This window comes from Tachysurus fulvidraco, chromosome 1, assembly GCF_022655615.1.
Source record: "Tachysurus fulvidraco isolate hzauxx_2018 chromosome 1, HZAU_PFXX_2.0, whole genome shotgun sequence".
Taxonomy (NCBI): domain Eukaryota; kingdom Metazoa; phylum Chordata; class Actinopteri; order Siluriformes; family Bagridae; genus Tachysurus; species Tachysurus fulvidraco.
The window spans coordinates 29301474-29317830 of NC_062518.1; the positions used below are offsets into that span (position 1 = coordinate 29301474).

The window sequence follows — 16357 nt, forward strand, 5'->3', positions numbered from 1 at the left end:
GTCTAGAGCATACAAGCTAGAAGCACCCAAGAATTCATAAGATTTTAATATCCTTTCACTACCTGCTGATGACACAAAAGTTACAGATAGTAAAATAAAAACCTTGCTTGATTCTTTTCCCAGAAGGATAAAAACTTTATTAAAACAGAAAAAAACTTGCTGTGTGTAGCAAATGTACACTTAAACATCATTAACATGAATGTTTCAGTGAGATCACTATGTAACTTAACATGTGCTTATAAGTATAATATTAAATAGTAACGTCTTAAAAAGGAAGGCAATGCTTAGAGAAAGTAATAAGCACCAGGTGAATGAAACAGCATGTCAATGAACAGGTCAAGTCACTTTTTTCCAGAAGGTCTACAGTATCTCAGATGCGATTCCTCAGATTGTGAAAGATCGAGAATGCAAACAGCTATGGCGGTTAACGATGAATACATGAATGCACATAGATGTATGTATGTAAACATAAATGTATAAAATTTAAATCATTTGCACGCATTTATAAAAAGAGTCTGCAATACAGCAATGCGGTACAATCCAGATGGATCACCATGGGTTGCGTGTTTACCAAAAAAAGGAAAATAAAAAGAAAAAAAAGAGCTTTAACATGCTCAGACAGAGTACACCTCGCAAAGTCTTTGCTTTTGTGTTTTGCTTAAAGAATTCTTTTCGGATTTGAAACCAGTGGATTTTAACTTTCTTTTGGAGAATGTCATTGCTCACACTACCGTCTTTTAGACTGATCTGCTTTATCATCTTGGCCCAGAATCACTTCGACCTCAGCCATGTGCCCTGAGCTCTGTTCTGAAAACAAGAAAACCAGCATGTGACTGTTATGTGACTGGTACAAATTGTTATTGGTACAAATTACAAAAAAACAAACAAACTGAGCGATCAATACATTCCATTACCTTTGAGGACACTGCTGTTTTGCCACAGCTGGTTGGTGAAGAAACGCTCTCTCACTGCCACTTGTTCATCCCAAGCCTCGAGGATGTTTTGTCGCTCCGCCTCCTCCAACGTCAGACTGCTAGGGTGGGTTTCCTCTATATGAGCTTTCACTTCCTCTACACTAAATGTATACTGCTGTTCCCCACACACCATGCACACCAGGAGTTGGTTTACTGGATCGTAATCCATGAGGTAAATGCTTCTCCACTTGTTTTCGGACAAGGGATGATCTGAACAATCATCATCAGGAATATAACATACTTCTGCTTCTTCTGCAAAGAGATATAATTGCTAAACGTTACTAAATGCAATGGACTGTCCTCAGAGTGCTCCACCAAGCACAGAGATTGACCAAATCATCAAAACTGACTTCATAAAAACTATGCAAGGTCAATGAATGGTAGATTAGATTAGACTGGCGGCAGCTCTATTAGACCATAAAAGGCTTTCAAGATAAAAAAAACTAAAAATAAATGTAAAATGAGGTTTTCAGAATACTTCTGATTGACATGTCATTGGTATTTCACCATGACATTTCAGACTAATAAAGGTTTTCATTTTAAAATGTCTACATGAACAATAAAAAGGTGAAAATACTTAAAAAAAAACTCAAAAACAGAGTTAAAAAACAGAGTTAAAAAACTCAAGATGGTACCCAAATTCAACACTTTCTTTATAAAAGGCTTCAGGTTAAGGAATGCTATACCTTTCACTCTTGTTGTCTGACAATCTTCAGGCATATAGTCCAGACTAACTCTTGGCATGCTGCAAAAAAAAAAAGCTTTATCACACACCAAAACTTGCACCAACGGTTTTCAAAAGATGAATGCGATCAGCATTTCAGCATTTATTTCCTGATTTTTCCATCTAGATGTGTTAAATAACTTTGAACATACTACATTTTGATTGAAACAACCCAATTTTTTTTACATGCCCAGACATACTCAGGGTGTTTCTTGTTGCCCATATTAGACTGTTAGATTGATTAAACCGCTAAATGCTCTGAAAGTCTATTATTGGTTTGAGTCCCGGGTTTCTCCTATGAACACCACATTTGATAAACCAACATGACGATTAGATGGGTGTGTATGGGAGAAATGAAAGCCATTTTGAAGTTGAGAAAAGAGAAAATCAAATCAGAGCCGTTGCAGTAGTATGTCATGAAAATGAAAGAAAACCTATTACTATATTACTCTTGGTACTCTTGATCTGACACTTTTTTTAACCATGGTTACATTCATCCTGTTCTTTTCACAACTCGCATCCAAAAATATACTAAATGTTCAACAGGGAAGTTAGAAATCATACTTTGCATTGGCAGATAAAGAGAAGCAGAAACTTCCCTATTCGTTTCTGGACATGTTTTACACTTGCTGTTTTTCATTAACATCCAGAATTACTATACTGACAAAGATCTGGCACTTTTTGACCACCATGTTTTCTGTAAATTATTTCTGACTTTTGTGTTGTGGAGGACAGCGACAGCGACCCCCCCCCACCCTTTAAACAGTGTAGAACTCAGCGACTCCATATTGGTTTTTTTTACCAAAATGAAGAGATAAAACTGTTTTATAGACAGTGTATGTTGCATAACCATATGACTTGAAATGCTTATATGAAACTAGATATAATGTCAGCATTTTCATTGTATTTTTATGAACTAGTCAGTTAAATACAAATAATGTGACTTAGCATAGAAGCATAGATTTACTTAAAGGAACTGAATCCATATAAGTAAGTGTTAGGGTGTTGATACAACAGCACTTCACACATCTACATATTTACTTACTTTGGAACTACATGTGTAATGTTGTTTGACCAGCTGTGTCTCGGTTGGTTGAGTGTTGTATGGAGCTCTTTCTCCCGTGCCGCCTTCCGAGCTCTCTGCTCTTGCTTCTTTATTCTCCATTGCATCCTCTTCCTTTGTATTGCATCATCAGGATCAAACTCCTGATTTGCAGTAATCTTTAATTGGCTTGAATGACTTTTGAATTTGGACACTGAGGACCCTCTAGCCTGTATTGGAGGCTCTGACAGCTTTACGTGATTCGTCGGGATGGAAGTCACAGCACCTGGTCTGGTGGCTGAAGTATGAACGTTTCCCTGAACCTGTAGCTGCCATTTGTTCACCTGAGACGCCACTGATGTTGTCTTACCCTTCTGTCCTTCAAACAATAGCTGCCTTGCCTCATTTGATGGCTGTTGATTAGATGATGCAGTGGGACTTAACACAGGCCAGGTGGGACGTGAAGTGACACTGGGAAGAATAACAGGATGGTTGAGGTTTGTGCGACTCGGCTGTTGAGCCACAGGCAGGTGAATCACTTGAGAGCTGCCACATTTCCTCTGAAGTCAATGAAAAATAAAACAAGACAGTAAAAAAAACAACAAAAAAACAACAACATGATTTTGTTACTCAACTCATTTGCATTCACAATTAATGATAAATGAAAGGAATTAAAGGATATATTCAGTATGCACATAACTGAAGTAAGACTTCATACCTGAGGAAGATGCAGAGCATCTTTTCGTCTTTCTATCTCTTTGGCCTTCCTGGCTCTCTGTTGCCTTTTCATTACTCGCCAATATTCTCTCTTTTTCTGCAGCTCACTGTTCTCATTCTGCTTCTGACCTCCATGCGCCTTAGAAGGAAAATTTCGCTGTCCTGAAATTTTGCCACTATGCATTGAGCGGGTCACACATGCAGCCATAGGCAGTTCACATCTTTCATCTCCTGGACCTTTACTGAAAGAAGTGGCAGTACAAGGCAGGTTAAGTGAGGAGTCTTGGGATGAAAGAACAGTACCATCTGAAGAAATGTCATGTGCCTGCAAAGGTGAATGACAAGGAGATGGACTCTGCTTGACCACTAGAGAAGAGCAAGTGTCTGTAGAGAATTCCTGAGGTTGTGTAAGGTCAGCCTTTATGTCCATTTCATTATCCTCCTGAAAAAGGGATTCAGTTTTACAAGGTAAAAGATCACCTTTGTCTATAGATGCGCGATTACTGTCACCGACCGAGCTCAGTGATTCTTCTAGGAGCTTTTTCATAGATGCCACCACCAAGAGAGTAGTGGACTGGTTGTCACTATTTGAGCAAGGCTCTGCCTCAGCACTGTTCTCCTGAGAAATGGGTTCTTGTTTGGTTGTATCATATGCTGTTGAGATCAAACCTGGGGTATCAACTGAACAAAAATCACAGCTCGTCAACTCGCTTTTAATAGTCGTCCTACTCTCTGCAAACAGCGCTTCAGTTTGGGTGGCCCCTGTTGAGGTTGTAAGAATCTTAGCATCATCTGTACCATTGGCTTGTTCTATATTACTGGCTTGTTCAATCACAGGATCATAGGCAGTAATGTTCTGAACAGCTGACCTTTGAATCTTTCGATTTACTGATAAATCTGTGTTATTTGGAATGCTATGTAGAACTGGTCTGGTGCTAGTCCCAATTAATTTTTGTAGCATAGGAGGTCCAGATGACTCTGAGGATTTCACAGGTGATAAACTGCAGCCTACAGCAGGTGGACCTTTCTCTGCTGTAGTGGCTTTGATAATAGGATTTGAGGTGTTGCGGAGTGTGTTTTTGTTTGGTTGTGGTGTTTTCTGAAGGCCTGCTGGTGTCTTTCGCATTTGCTCCATTATGATCTGGTAGTGTTTTGCACGGTAGTTAAATGAATTCAGGTCCTTCAAACGGCCTTTCGATGCCAAAGAATGCTTTTCTCTTTGCTCACGCTTTTTGATACGCCAATACTCCCTTTGCCTGGCAAGTCGCTCCTCGGCTGTCTCAATCCCCTGTGGTAAACCTTGCCTCCTTTGAATTCGGACAAACTTCTGTTGTGGCATTCTGGATTGCCAAATAGCTCTGATAGATCTTGAGGTCCGCATAGAAGCCCTTGTGGACATGGCCATATGATTTTGTTTTGAATTCTGAAATTGATTTGTGCTATAAACTGAAACAGAGGACAGGTTTTTGGCTAGTAACCTTTGCCTTTCAGCTAGTTTTAAAGCCACTGATTGTGGTGTATAGGGTCTTCGGGATGATAATTTATCTCTTTCCACTCCGACTCCATAATGTAATGGTTTTCCAGTACTCAGTCTTGAGTCAACAGGGATCACAGAGTTACGTTGCTTAGCTCCACTCAAAGCCATTGTGTTCACAGGGGATAATGAATGTGCTGGGGCAGCACAGGAAATCTTCCCTGTTTCCTGATGTCCTTTCTCAAAACATTGCAACTTCTCTCGGTCCATCTTCCGCTTCTCAGCACATTTTGCCCTTTGCTCTCGTTTTTTGATACGCCAGTTCTCTCTACGCTTTGCAGCCTTCTCCTCTTCAGTCATGGCCACTTCTGCAGTATTGTACACACCCGTGCTGCAGACCGCAACATCGGCACCCGCACTGCTATTTGTATTTGTACCACTTCTTGCTAGCATGCGCTGGTCATTATCAAACTTACCTTTCACAACTGCCAAGGACTTGTGTGTTACAGAGCATTTAATTTCAGGAGCTTGTTTACTGGACTTTAGTGCTAGCTGGGATACAGCACTTGTCTGAGGAATGCTTGAGGAGTTACCCTTAAAGGCTGAAGATCTGGTGCGTGTCTGTCGATGTGTTATGCTGTTTGAGTGTACTTGTATGCATGCTTCAGGCACTGGTAAGCCCTTGGTGAGTGGTGCCCCATTACATTCGACCATGGAGGGATCCATGTTTGATTCTTCAGTGGTCAAGCTTTTCATCTCCTCTTTGCAAATCACCACACCCTTGGTCTGGTTTTGTGCAACACTTGTTTGGTATGAACTGTCCCTATTAAGCAAAATAGGACTAAATTCACAATGAGACTTTTGTGAAACATGTCCATCTGTACACACAGGTTTACAATTTTCTGTGTTTGGAGCTTTAACCTCTTTCTTGACCTTGGACAGCCTTGCTCTCTGCTCCCTTTTCTTAGTCCGCCAGTATTCCCGTTTAGAGGCCAAAGTGACTTCATCAAATTCCGACACAGGCCGGTATCGGTGCCTCATCAAGGTCGTTGTCTTAGACATACCTACTGTTTGTTCCCTCCTACCTCACCACAGTGTAATGATGCACATATTATCATCACAGGAAGAAGGTGTCCCTCGTCAACCAAATGCTTTCTTTGCAGCGGGGTAGCATTAGATTTTATTCGTATAGTTCCAGTTCTTCCAAAAGTACCATCCAAGAGCAAAATCTGCAACTAAACAAAAAACATTTTTTTTTGCATAACTTGTAATGATCACCATACACCATTCGCACATTTATTTTTGTGTTGCTATGAATTCATCAGAATTGAGTGACCTGTTGTTGACTGAAGTAACTTTAAAATCCAATTAAATCCAAGACAGCATTGAAATATTTACAGTGTAGAACTACAAGTCTCTGCCTCGGATTCTGGCTTTAGTTACTGGCATGTACCTTAGAATTTATCTACCACAAACAAAAAAGGTCAATTCAATCTGATTATATATATAATATATATATATCAGGTTATTTGGTTAACGGATTAGTACTATAATTTACACATTGTAAGAAATTGTATGGCTTAATAGTGCCCTTAGAAATCCTGCAGACAAAAGCATTGCAGCTACTGCAATGTGTGCTCACAGTGTCTAGATATTAAATACTAGATTCTAGATACTATTTAAGAGCAGCATTAGAATTTCATTTCTACTCAGGACCCATTATTCAGATTGATATTCAGATGGTTCATTTATCATTTCTCTCTTCAAATGTTCTAGCTAATTAGTCAGATTTATGATGCTTATAACATGCAAAGGTTATGATATGAGTGTTGATTAGAAAAGTAAAAGGAATGAAAGCAAGAGAGAATAAAAAAAGAAAAGGAAACAATGTAAAAATGTATGTAATGTACCGAATGTAAAAATAAACGTAAGTACGATGAACCTGAACCAGGGACAAGAGACACATAGCCTTACTTCTACTTTTCAACAATGTCCACACATCTCTGCACTGCTCTAGCCTTTATATTTATTCACTGTACATATGTTTACATATATACAGTATATATATATATATATATATATATATATATATATATATATATATATATATATATATATATATATATATTATATATATATATGCTGTTTTGCACAATCCTTTACATTATCTCAGGGACCTGCTGCTATAACACTGTGTTCATTCTAGTATTTCTGCACACGCAATATTGTATGAACATACAGTATTTACACTGGTTGGCGCTGTTTCTGTTTATTGTCTTTTGTGTATTGTCTTGTAATTGTTTTTGTCTGCACTGTCTTTTGTCCTGCACTGTCTTGTCTGTCTTGTTTGTCTTGCACCAGGTTGCACAGTGGCACTTTATTTGGCTAGGACGTATTTACTTAAGCCCTTATAGCTCTGCCTTTGTTTTATGTAGCACCATGAGCCTGGAGAAACGTTGTCTCATTTCACTGTGTACTGCAATATATATTACATACAGTACATAGAAACACACACACACACACATACATTTATATACATATAATATATATATGTAAATATGTAAACATATGAAGAATGTATACATCTATGTATATATATCTATATATACACGTATATATATATATATACACGTGTATATATATATATATATATATATATATATATATATATATATATATATATATACACACACACGTATATATACACACATCTGTGTGTATATCTATCTATCTATCTATCTATCTATCTATACACACACACACACTGTATAGGTGTATTACATACTGTACATATGTTTACGTTATATATATGTGTATATATTACATGCTGTACATATGTTTACATATATACATGCTACATATTTATCTGCACTTGTCTATCAGCACATTTGCTACTCTTTGCACTTCTGGTAGATGCCAAACTGCATTTGGTTGCTGTGTATCTGTACTAAACAATGACAATAAAGTTGTATCTATCTATCTATAGGACACTGTCACTTTAAATGACATCTCCGTGAGTGTTTCAATGGTTTGTTTTGACTCTTTTTCATTCTGTTTGTTTGTTTATTGTTGTTGTTTTTATGTAATACTACCATTATTATGTCTACCCGAATACATGTTTGGCATAAACGACTTGAAAATCCGCCGTAAAAGCACCAACAAGCGATGGTTCAGTAGCAGCTACAACGTTATCAGCTCTTCTTCCTCTTCACGTCCTCGCGTGTCTCCGCCCGCCTTTCAAGTCAAATCACACGTCGATAGAAAGCGATCATTCTAGACGTGTTTAAAAAAAACATGCACGTGTATTACCTGGCCAACAGGTCGAACTTTTCTGGACAGTTTACAGACGCTTAGACCAGAGTCCAGTTAGGACACTGGGTTCACTTCCCGGATCACCCTTTTTTTTTCTCTCTCTCTCTCTCTCTCCCGCTGCTGTCGACATGTAAGTGCAAAGTACCAGGATGTAAAAGCTCGCTCTCGGCCACTACTGCGCGTGTACCCGCTCTTAAAGAGACAGTACGAAGAATAATCCATCAGGGGAATTTACCACGAATCAAGCACTTTAATACTTCAATTTTATTTTTATCTTCATTTTTTTTCCTTCTTAATTTTATTAGATATTTCTTTCTTTCTCTCTCTCTTCTGTTTCCATACTTCTGTCAAGCTGCTTTGAGACAATGGGAAATTGTTAAAAGGCTACACAAATAAATTTAATGGAATTGAATTGATAGTGCAATAATAAAAATTATATTTTTTTTTTTATGTAAACTGTTTATTTATTTATTAACTTGAAATGTCATTCATTAACCACTTTATCCCGGTCAGGGTTGAATCCAGGACCTTTTCTGGGAACACTAGAGCATGAGGTGGGAAACATTCTGGATGGGAAACCGGTACAATCACTGGACATCATTCATGACACACTAAATAAATTAACTTTATTGTCAGATTGCATTATAAAATTAAATACGTTTTAATGCATCTGTGGAAGGTGTTAAAATAATTGAGTTCATGAGTGAGAATTGTGGGTGAGAAAGCGTATCTAAATTTATATCTAAAGCATATCATTCTTTATAACCTTGAGATATATAATTCATTCTAACAAGTAGGGCTATACAATATATCAATATACAATATGGCTATGTATATATATATGGCCAAGTCCGCAATTAGCTAATTCACTAATGAATTCAATGAAGTGTGACAGGAAGTAACAAAACACTAAGTTACTATTGCCAATCATGTGGCTATGACTATTATTCTGTACAATTCTGTAAAAAATAAATCACAGTATAGGCATTCAGTTCCCCTGAAAAAATAATAACTCTGTATGTATAATAATTCTATATGCTCAAGCATTAAGGACTTTTCCTTAGACATGATGATAATAATAACTAGACATGATTTCATTTTGTTGGAACAGATATATGGAATACATGTGTTTGAAAAGTACCAAAACTAAAAACATTGCTTAACATTGACTAAAACACAGTCTAAATGCACATTAATATTTGGCTAATCAAAGATATTATATATAACTAAAATGCCAAAAGTTAAATTGTTGAGTGAGGTCATGAAAATTAAAGTACAGGTGAATTTTAGGAAATTACAGATAATACTGTTGTAGGTTAAATGTTGTATCTGAACTGAATTGTCATTGTATTGTATTGTAGCTGTACAGCTGTAGCTGAGTGGCCCCATACCGAAGCCACGTGACAGCGTACTGTCTCTTTAAATTTACCCAGGAGCCCCTTAAGGAGCCCCAGGGGCCCCAAAGCTCGGCTCCCCACCCTGAAGACAAGCGGAGCCTCTGAAAAACACACACAGGAGGCCATTTGGAAGCGACAGAACATTTGATGAGGATTAAATAGGTACTTCGAGCGAAGTGAAGTGCGACTCTAAAGTCGCGTGGACGCGTAAAAGTTGAGTGAAGTTGAACCGCACACGCAGCGCAGGGCAGCGCACAGAGCGACGCGCCGCACGCACACTTACCCGAACACACGCGAATGCGTCTTCGAAATGCTGCGCGCGTAACCGCGTTTGGTAAAAGGAGCGTTGACTTGGTTCGGTTTCACATCAGATAGTCAGTCATGGAAGAAAAGGAGTCCAGGGAGTCGGAGCCCGGGGTCCAGACGGAAAGCCTCTCATTGATAATAAGCGATGAGGGAGAGGAGGCCAGTCCGCCTTACAGCGCGTCGGCACAGCGCACAGCAGGTAAACACAGCCATGTTCATAATCAGAGTGCTGAAACAGATCGAAGAGCAGTGTGTGTTTGCCGCGTTAATCCGGCTGATGAACAATAGCGCACAGCAGCATGGCCCCTTGCTTTCATTGGCTCCACTATAAACAAAGGCGGAATCCTGTGCCATGTCCGCACAGCGGTGCGCAGTCGCCACCCAGCGGAAATGAGCGCATCTGCCGACTCCCTCTGCGGAAGTACAAGGTGTCTGTTTTGGACAGGCCACAGGTTACCAACCCTGGACCTGGAGAAACTCCAGTTTTCCCATTTAAACTAAACTAATAAAAAATGAAGTGTTTATTTGCTGATTAGTTCAACCAGAAGTGTTAGGAGCAGGAACATTAAATATTAAAATGTGCAGAGGTCCACGATAGGAAAGCTAAAAGCTGTGTAGGTTTAAAGGACTACATTACAGAAAAGGCTGGCAGGGCTGACATGTCTAATCTGTCCAGGGCAGTGCATTAAACTGACACTGCGGGCAAATTCCCAGATCGTGATCATAAACTGAGTTGATCAGTCAGACATTAACAAGTAAAGCACCCACTAAACCTGATGACTTCCTAGCCTGGAATATCACCACATTGTTCTTGTCCATGATTCTCTACTTCCACATATGCCCACATGGGTAAGATTTACCCCAGTTTTAATTGAATTGTGTGGAATTGCAAAACTACTACATTTGTATATTAATCAGGTAGCATCTGTCTAAGCACCTGGTTTTATTTTAGGGCACTGTGCTGCCATTTACTGCTATTTATCAATATAATAACAAATAAAGATTTGATGTACATATATCATAAAAATCTAAACTAGACCTGGAAGTTGATATATTTTCTTTTTGCTTTTCTCTAGATGATGACGACATGACCAATGGTCACATGAGAGATGAGACTCAAGCTGGTCTGATCACTCATGTGGACACACCAGGGACGAGCTACTGGAGTGTTTCAGAGAGCCCTGAATCGCCCTTCCTGCTGTCCCCTGTTCCAGGGCCGTCTAGACACAAAACATCTCCGGCTAAATCAGGACGGGCATCACGGACCGGACACAGCCGTATCCCTGGCCGAGACCACCGCCGCTACTACCACGAACACTGGAGAACCGAGTACCTGATGGACTTTGACCCCAAGAGAAATGGAATGATCTGCATGGTCTGTGGCAGTTCCTTAGCCACTCTAAAACTGAGCACCATTAAGAGACATATCAGACAGAAGCATCCTGATTCCTTGCTGTGGAGCGCGTCTGATAAGGAGGTGATCCGTTCGGGGTGGGAAAACCATCTTAATCTAGAGACTAGTCAGACATCCTGTCCAGATTCAGCCATCGCCTCCGAGCCAGAGGAGACGCTAGAATGCGCCAGTCTTTCTACAGGTTTGTGCTTCAGGTTTAATATACATTTTTGAGTGGGCACAAGAGGCCCATAGATTGTTTTTATATAAAGTCCACAAGGGTGAATGTTCTTATGCAATAAAAGGAGGAAATAATATAGAGCTATAGAGTGTTTTGAGAGAGCAAAAATAAATGACCCAAAGAAACCGCAAAACACAAATTAATACAATACAACAAATAAGTTAAAAGGATTCACAGTTCAAATTTAATATAAAGATGAGCTACTCTATATTTTAAGGTCAGATACATATATTCTCTACGAAGAGGAATTAGTCATACCAAATATACTGATCATTGTAGACGTACACTGCAGATATATGACATAATCTCCCCACTTCCCCTAGACAAGCCTGGCAGTGCTGTGCTAGTTAAAACTGAGTCCCAGTCTGAGCCTAGCATGGTGAGCTTCTCATCGACTCAGGAGACTCAGAGTGTGTCTGCTGAAATGCTAGAGCGCTACGTGAACGACTCGCTGCACGCCTGGTTTCGCCAGGAGTTCCTAATGGAGTACCAAGCAGAGGCGGGCAGGCTGGTGTGCATGGTGTGTAGCTGTCCCTTGCCCTCTCTTCATCTCGACCACATCAAGAGGCATGTGCTGGGGCAGCATCCCAACTCTCTGGTGTACAGTGCAGAGGAGAAACATCGAGTCCTGCAGAGCTGGGCCCAAAGCCAGGGTGAGAGACCACCTGGAACTTTTGGACAGGAAAGTGTAGAAAAGCCACAGGAAGTGAAATACATAGACTGGAAGTGAAGGATGCATTGAAGTGGGGAAGAAACAGAAAAAGGAACATGAAAGAATAGATGTATGAGGAAAAGGCTATTTTCAGAAAAAAGCACTAGCCTGGATTATTATGATTTCTCTTCACTAAAACACGAAATGATCTAAACTTATACACTTTATGGGTCGGATGTCTTGGAAATATCCAGGATGACTGATTTCCAGGGCTGAAGTTGATTGGAGTTGGAGTAGTTTATCTTATGTTCATATTTATTTGCTTTGCTTTACACATTCTGTTGCAACTCACACACATTTTAGTTTGTTTTTCTTCATCTAAATCTGGTTCCTCAACTAACCCCTCCTGTCTTTCATTCACTGTGGCATCTCTACACTTTCAGCTCTGAAATAAAAACACACAATATACAGTAGTGTGTCTGCCATTTTTATGCTATTTTTATATATATATATATTCTACCACAGATTCTTCAAGAGACTATGTCAAGTCTGAGCCAGAGACCAAAGATCTGAGCACGAACAGCCCAGTGCCGTTCCCTTCCACAGAGCCTGACTCTCTCCAGCACAGTACAGAGCCATACAGAGGGTCTACGAGGGAATCAGACGCCCCACCTCAGATCGCCACCAACAGCAGGGTAAAAAACAGCTGTCCATGGCATCTACGACTGGATTATTTGGTTGCCATTGGGCCTCCGAGCATGCCAGGCTGCTTCTGCATGGTGTGTTCTGATGAGCTACCAGTGGTGAGAGTCAGCAGCTTTCGCAGGCACATACAGGACTGCCACCCTGAGACCAGCAATCTCAGCCAAAGAGAGAGAGAAGACATAGCCAGCGCCTGGACCCAAGACGGGGCCGCGGAGGAGCCCGAAACACACGCACAGCATGGTAAAAACACTGAGCAGAATTATTAAAGCCTGGTTATTAAAGCAATGGTTAAAGTGATACTCCAGATTTTCTAACCTAATCTCCATTTACCACATTTGTAACAGATGTACAGATGATTTCCACCGACAAGAATTGTAGCTCATTTTCTTTCCTGAGAAAACCTCTTTATTCAAAATGCACATATCATAGAAGTCTAAGCTCAGTAATTGATTACATTCCATCAGCATGTATTTCAAATGCATGACTAGATAAGGTGAACTCAAAACTAAAACCGGTGAAGTCTAACGATTAATGTCTTCATAGAAAAGAGATAACAGCTCACCAAAGAGGTTAAACATCTTGCTTGTAAACACTGGAGCAATACAAGAAAACGCAATTCTGGTGGGGTCTAATTATGTTTGTAACCCGTAGCCACAAATTCTTCCGTCCTGAAGAGGACAAAGTTATAATCCAATGTCAAAGTGACCCAGATCCTCACCCTTGCCCATTCTTCCTGCTTTCAACACATCAAACTCAAGAACGGACTGGTCACTTGGTGCCTAATGTATCACACGTCTTAACAGCGTAACTAGATAATCAGTGCTATTCATGTCACCTGCCAGTGATTTTGATGTTATGACTGAACGGTGTATGCGGTAAATAGAGATTAGGCCGAAAGAAAAAGGAATAGACTATTTCTTTTTTTCATCAAATTAATCATATGCAATGGACTTAAATTAAGCTCCTTCAATTAAAATTTGGTACATTATTAGAACTTTATATTGACCGCTTTTCTCTTTCTTTGGCAAAGCTTCCCCCAGCAACACACTCCTCGAAAGCAAGCCGCTGTCTATAAAACCATCCCCCAGGCATAGTGGCATCCAGAAGGAAGAAGGGGAAAGGTCAAAGATAATGTCGGCGCCTATTATCGGGCGACACAGCCACTACCCGGGTAAAGACCAGCGGCGTAACTACCAGGTGCGCTGGCGGATGGAGTACCTGATGGACTACGACTGCAGGAGGCACGGGCTGATCTGCATGGTGTGCGGTGCCACGTTAGCAACTCTGAAGGTGAGCACGATTAAGAGGCACATCCAGCAAGTCCATCCTCACTCCCTGAACTACAGTACCGAGGAGAAGCAGCAGGCAGTGCAGAGCTACAGCCAAGCAACACTAAATTTCATTCACTCAGACAACTGCTTCTCTGGTTCGGATCACAGTCACGGAGTACAGACTAACACTAACGCTAACGCCGAGCTCGACCAGGTTTGATGAACAGCGGGGGTGTGGGCATGCTTTCTTGCACTCAGGAAGATTACTGGAACATGCCAAAAAATATGATCTCTACAGCTTTTCAGATGGAAATGTCAGCTTGATTCTAATTGGTTTTGTGCACTTTTTCTTTTTGATTTGATTTCAAAATGTGCTTTCTGTTATCTGCTTGGAGGTGGAAAAATATAAAGTTGTTTCCTACAGAGGAATGATGTCACTAGTCTGAATAAGAATGAAGGACCTGTTTTTTTTTTCCCCCTAAGCACCTTTTTTATGAGTCTGTATTTGTACAGCCTTCTGTGAGCTTTATTGATTGCTGCAGATTGCAGGGTTTAAATTACCAGAGGGATCATTTTGCATGGGGTCAGCAATGCAGTGGGTCGCACATTCAGCACTTAACAAAGCACTTGGTATGGGAGGGAGGGAGGCAAGGGAACTGTTATGAAGCATGACTTCTAGAGCAGCGCCTTGTAAAGCACACACTGTAGAGTGAACAGTTCCATGCATTTCAAAGTAACACATCATTACTGAATATCACACGAGAAAATTCTTATCTTCCGGCAAAGTACTACCTATTGATTAGGTATGTGATTTTCCAAAAATATCGTTAAATCACATCTTAATGAAATCAATATAGGTTAAAGCCCTTTGCTGCATCATAAATGAAATGAGGGACAAGTCCATGTCTCAGGGAGTGTGTGTAATCTGGGCTTGCCATCTGTCCTGTAGAATCTTTTTTTCTTTTTTTTTTTTAAACTGACTTGACCACTAACTAAATGATGCAATTAAATTCTCTACCAACTGAGTGGAAAAATGCAACCAATTTGTTCATGTTCTTAAGTAACTAAGTGGAAGTGAAGTCATCTTCCTGCCTTTGTTTTCTACATGAAGTTGTGAAAAGGTAAAAGGAACTGAAGGTCTTTTTTGGTTTATTATTTAAGCACTTACCGTCTGTTTTTACTTTGTTGTAGCTGTGTTTGGAATCCAGGTGGCGATGTTCAAACGATGGCATTTTATCATGTCAAAGGAGCTCTGATTAATCTTAATCCTTTCCTGTAAACGGAAAACCAAGGTACTTTGACCATGCTTCATTATGCACCATGCTAGATGCAAAGAAAATATATATAATCTCATGTTTCTCATTTTCAAGGCAGTGCATAAACACTTGTTGATAATCTCTTTGTTTAAAAGATTTACTAAATGGACAACGGTATAATTCCTTTTTAACATTTTTATTAATTTCATGTTGACAATTACATGGACCCCCCATTTTTACCAAAGCTCCCAGATTAACTTAATTCATTGCTAACAAACTCAACATGGATATTAATCACATCTAGACTTGAAAGCAAACAACCAAAGAAAACATGACTTCTGCAACTCCCTCCCCAACAGAGAAACTCGAAAAGAAATGACCACGAACATTCTGGCAGTTTATAGGGTTAAGTTAAAAAAATATGCAGGTTTCTAACTGAAACATTATGGAGAAATAGGGCACGATATATAGAATGAAAAAGAGAGAGAAAGAGATTTGCGCCTATTTAAAATGAGCATTTCTTTATGCGCTGGGAAAGGAAGGGAAAAAAAAAAAGATTTAAATGGGTGGGATCATAATCTTTAAGCATCACCACACCCAAGAGTTACAGAACACATCAGTTAAGTAACATGAGGATACAGATATAAACGATGCACTCTTTGACCTGTTCATAAATGTCTCGGTGTACAGTTTGCATGGACACGTGAAAGGGAGGGGGGAAAAACAACAACTTAAAAGCCTTAAATAAACATTCAGGATCCTGACTCTGAGACTACAGTCAAGCTTTAAGGGAGATGTTATGTTCTGTACATCAATACCATGTTCAGTGAACTAAACCTTCATGAAACAATCCACACAAAGCAAATTTGCACTGCACTGAAACAGTTTCCAAC

At 39.8% G+C, this 16357-nt stretch overlaps 2 protein-coding genes across 5 annotated transcripts; one reads left to right on the forward strand and one right to left on the reverse strand.

The window, feature by feature from the left end:
• Positions 1-90: 90 nt before the first annotated feature.
• Positions 91-10073, reverse strand: si:dkey-28a3.2. Of its 2 annotated transcripts, none has more exons than XM_027169434.2 (6): positions 9924-10073; positions 3459-6166; positions 2744-3300; positions 1661-1719; positions 915-1226; positions 91-807 (listed from the first exon to the last, which is right to left on the reverse strand). In XM_027169434.2, exons 2-6 carry the CDS (start codon positions 5991-5993, stop codon positions 728-730), a joined length of 3543 nt encoding a protein of 1180 aa, XP_027025235.2. In that variant the 5' UTR covers positions 5994-6166; positions 9924-10073; the 3' UTR covers positions 91-727. The 2 variants fall into 2 exon arrangements, with proteins under 2 accessions (XP_027025235.2, XP_027025234.2); XM_027169433.2 differs by lacking the exon at positions 9924-10073 and adding an exon at positions 8241-8404.
• Positions 9708-16007, forward strand: zfta (zinc finger translocation associated). 3 transcript variants are annotated; one of them, XM_027169437.2, is made up of 5 exons: positions 9708-10145; positions 11023-11541; positions 11904-12233; positions 12758-13177; positions 13968-16007. In XM_027169437.2, exons 1-5 carry the CDS (start codon positions 10022-10024, stop codon positions 14426-14428), a joined length of 1854 nt encoding a protein of 617 aa, XP_027025238.1. In that variant the 5' UTR covers positions 9708-10021; the 3' UTR covers positions 14429-16007. The 3 variants fall into 3 exon arrangements, with proteins under 3 accessions (XP_027025238.1, XP_027025240.1, XP_027025239.1); XM_027169438.2 differs by lacking the exon at positions 9708-10145 and adding an exon at positions 10437-10795; XM_027169439.2 differs by lacking the exon at positions 11904-12233.
• The last annotated feature ends 350 nt before the right edge of the window (positions 16008-16357 follow it).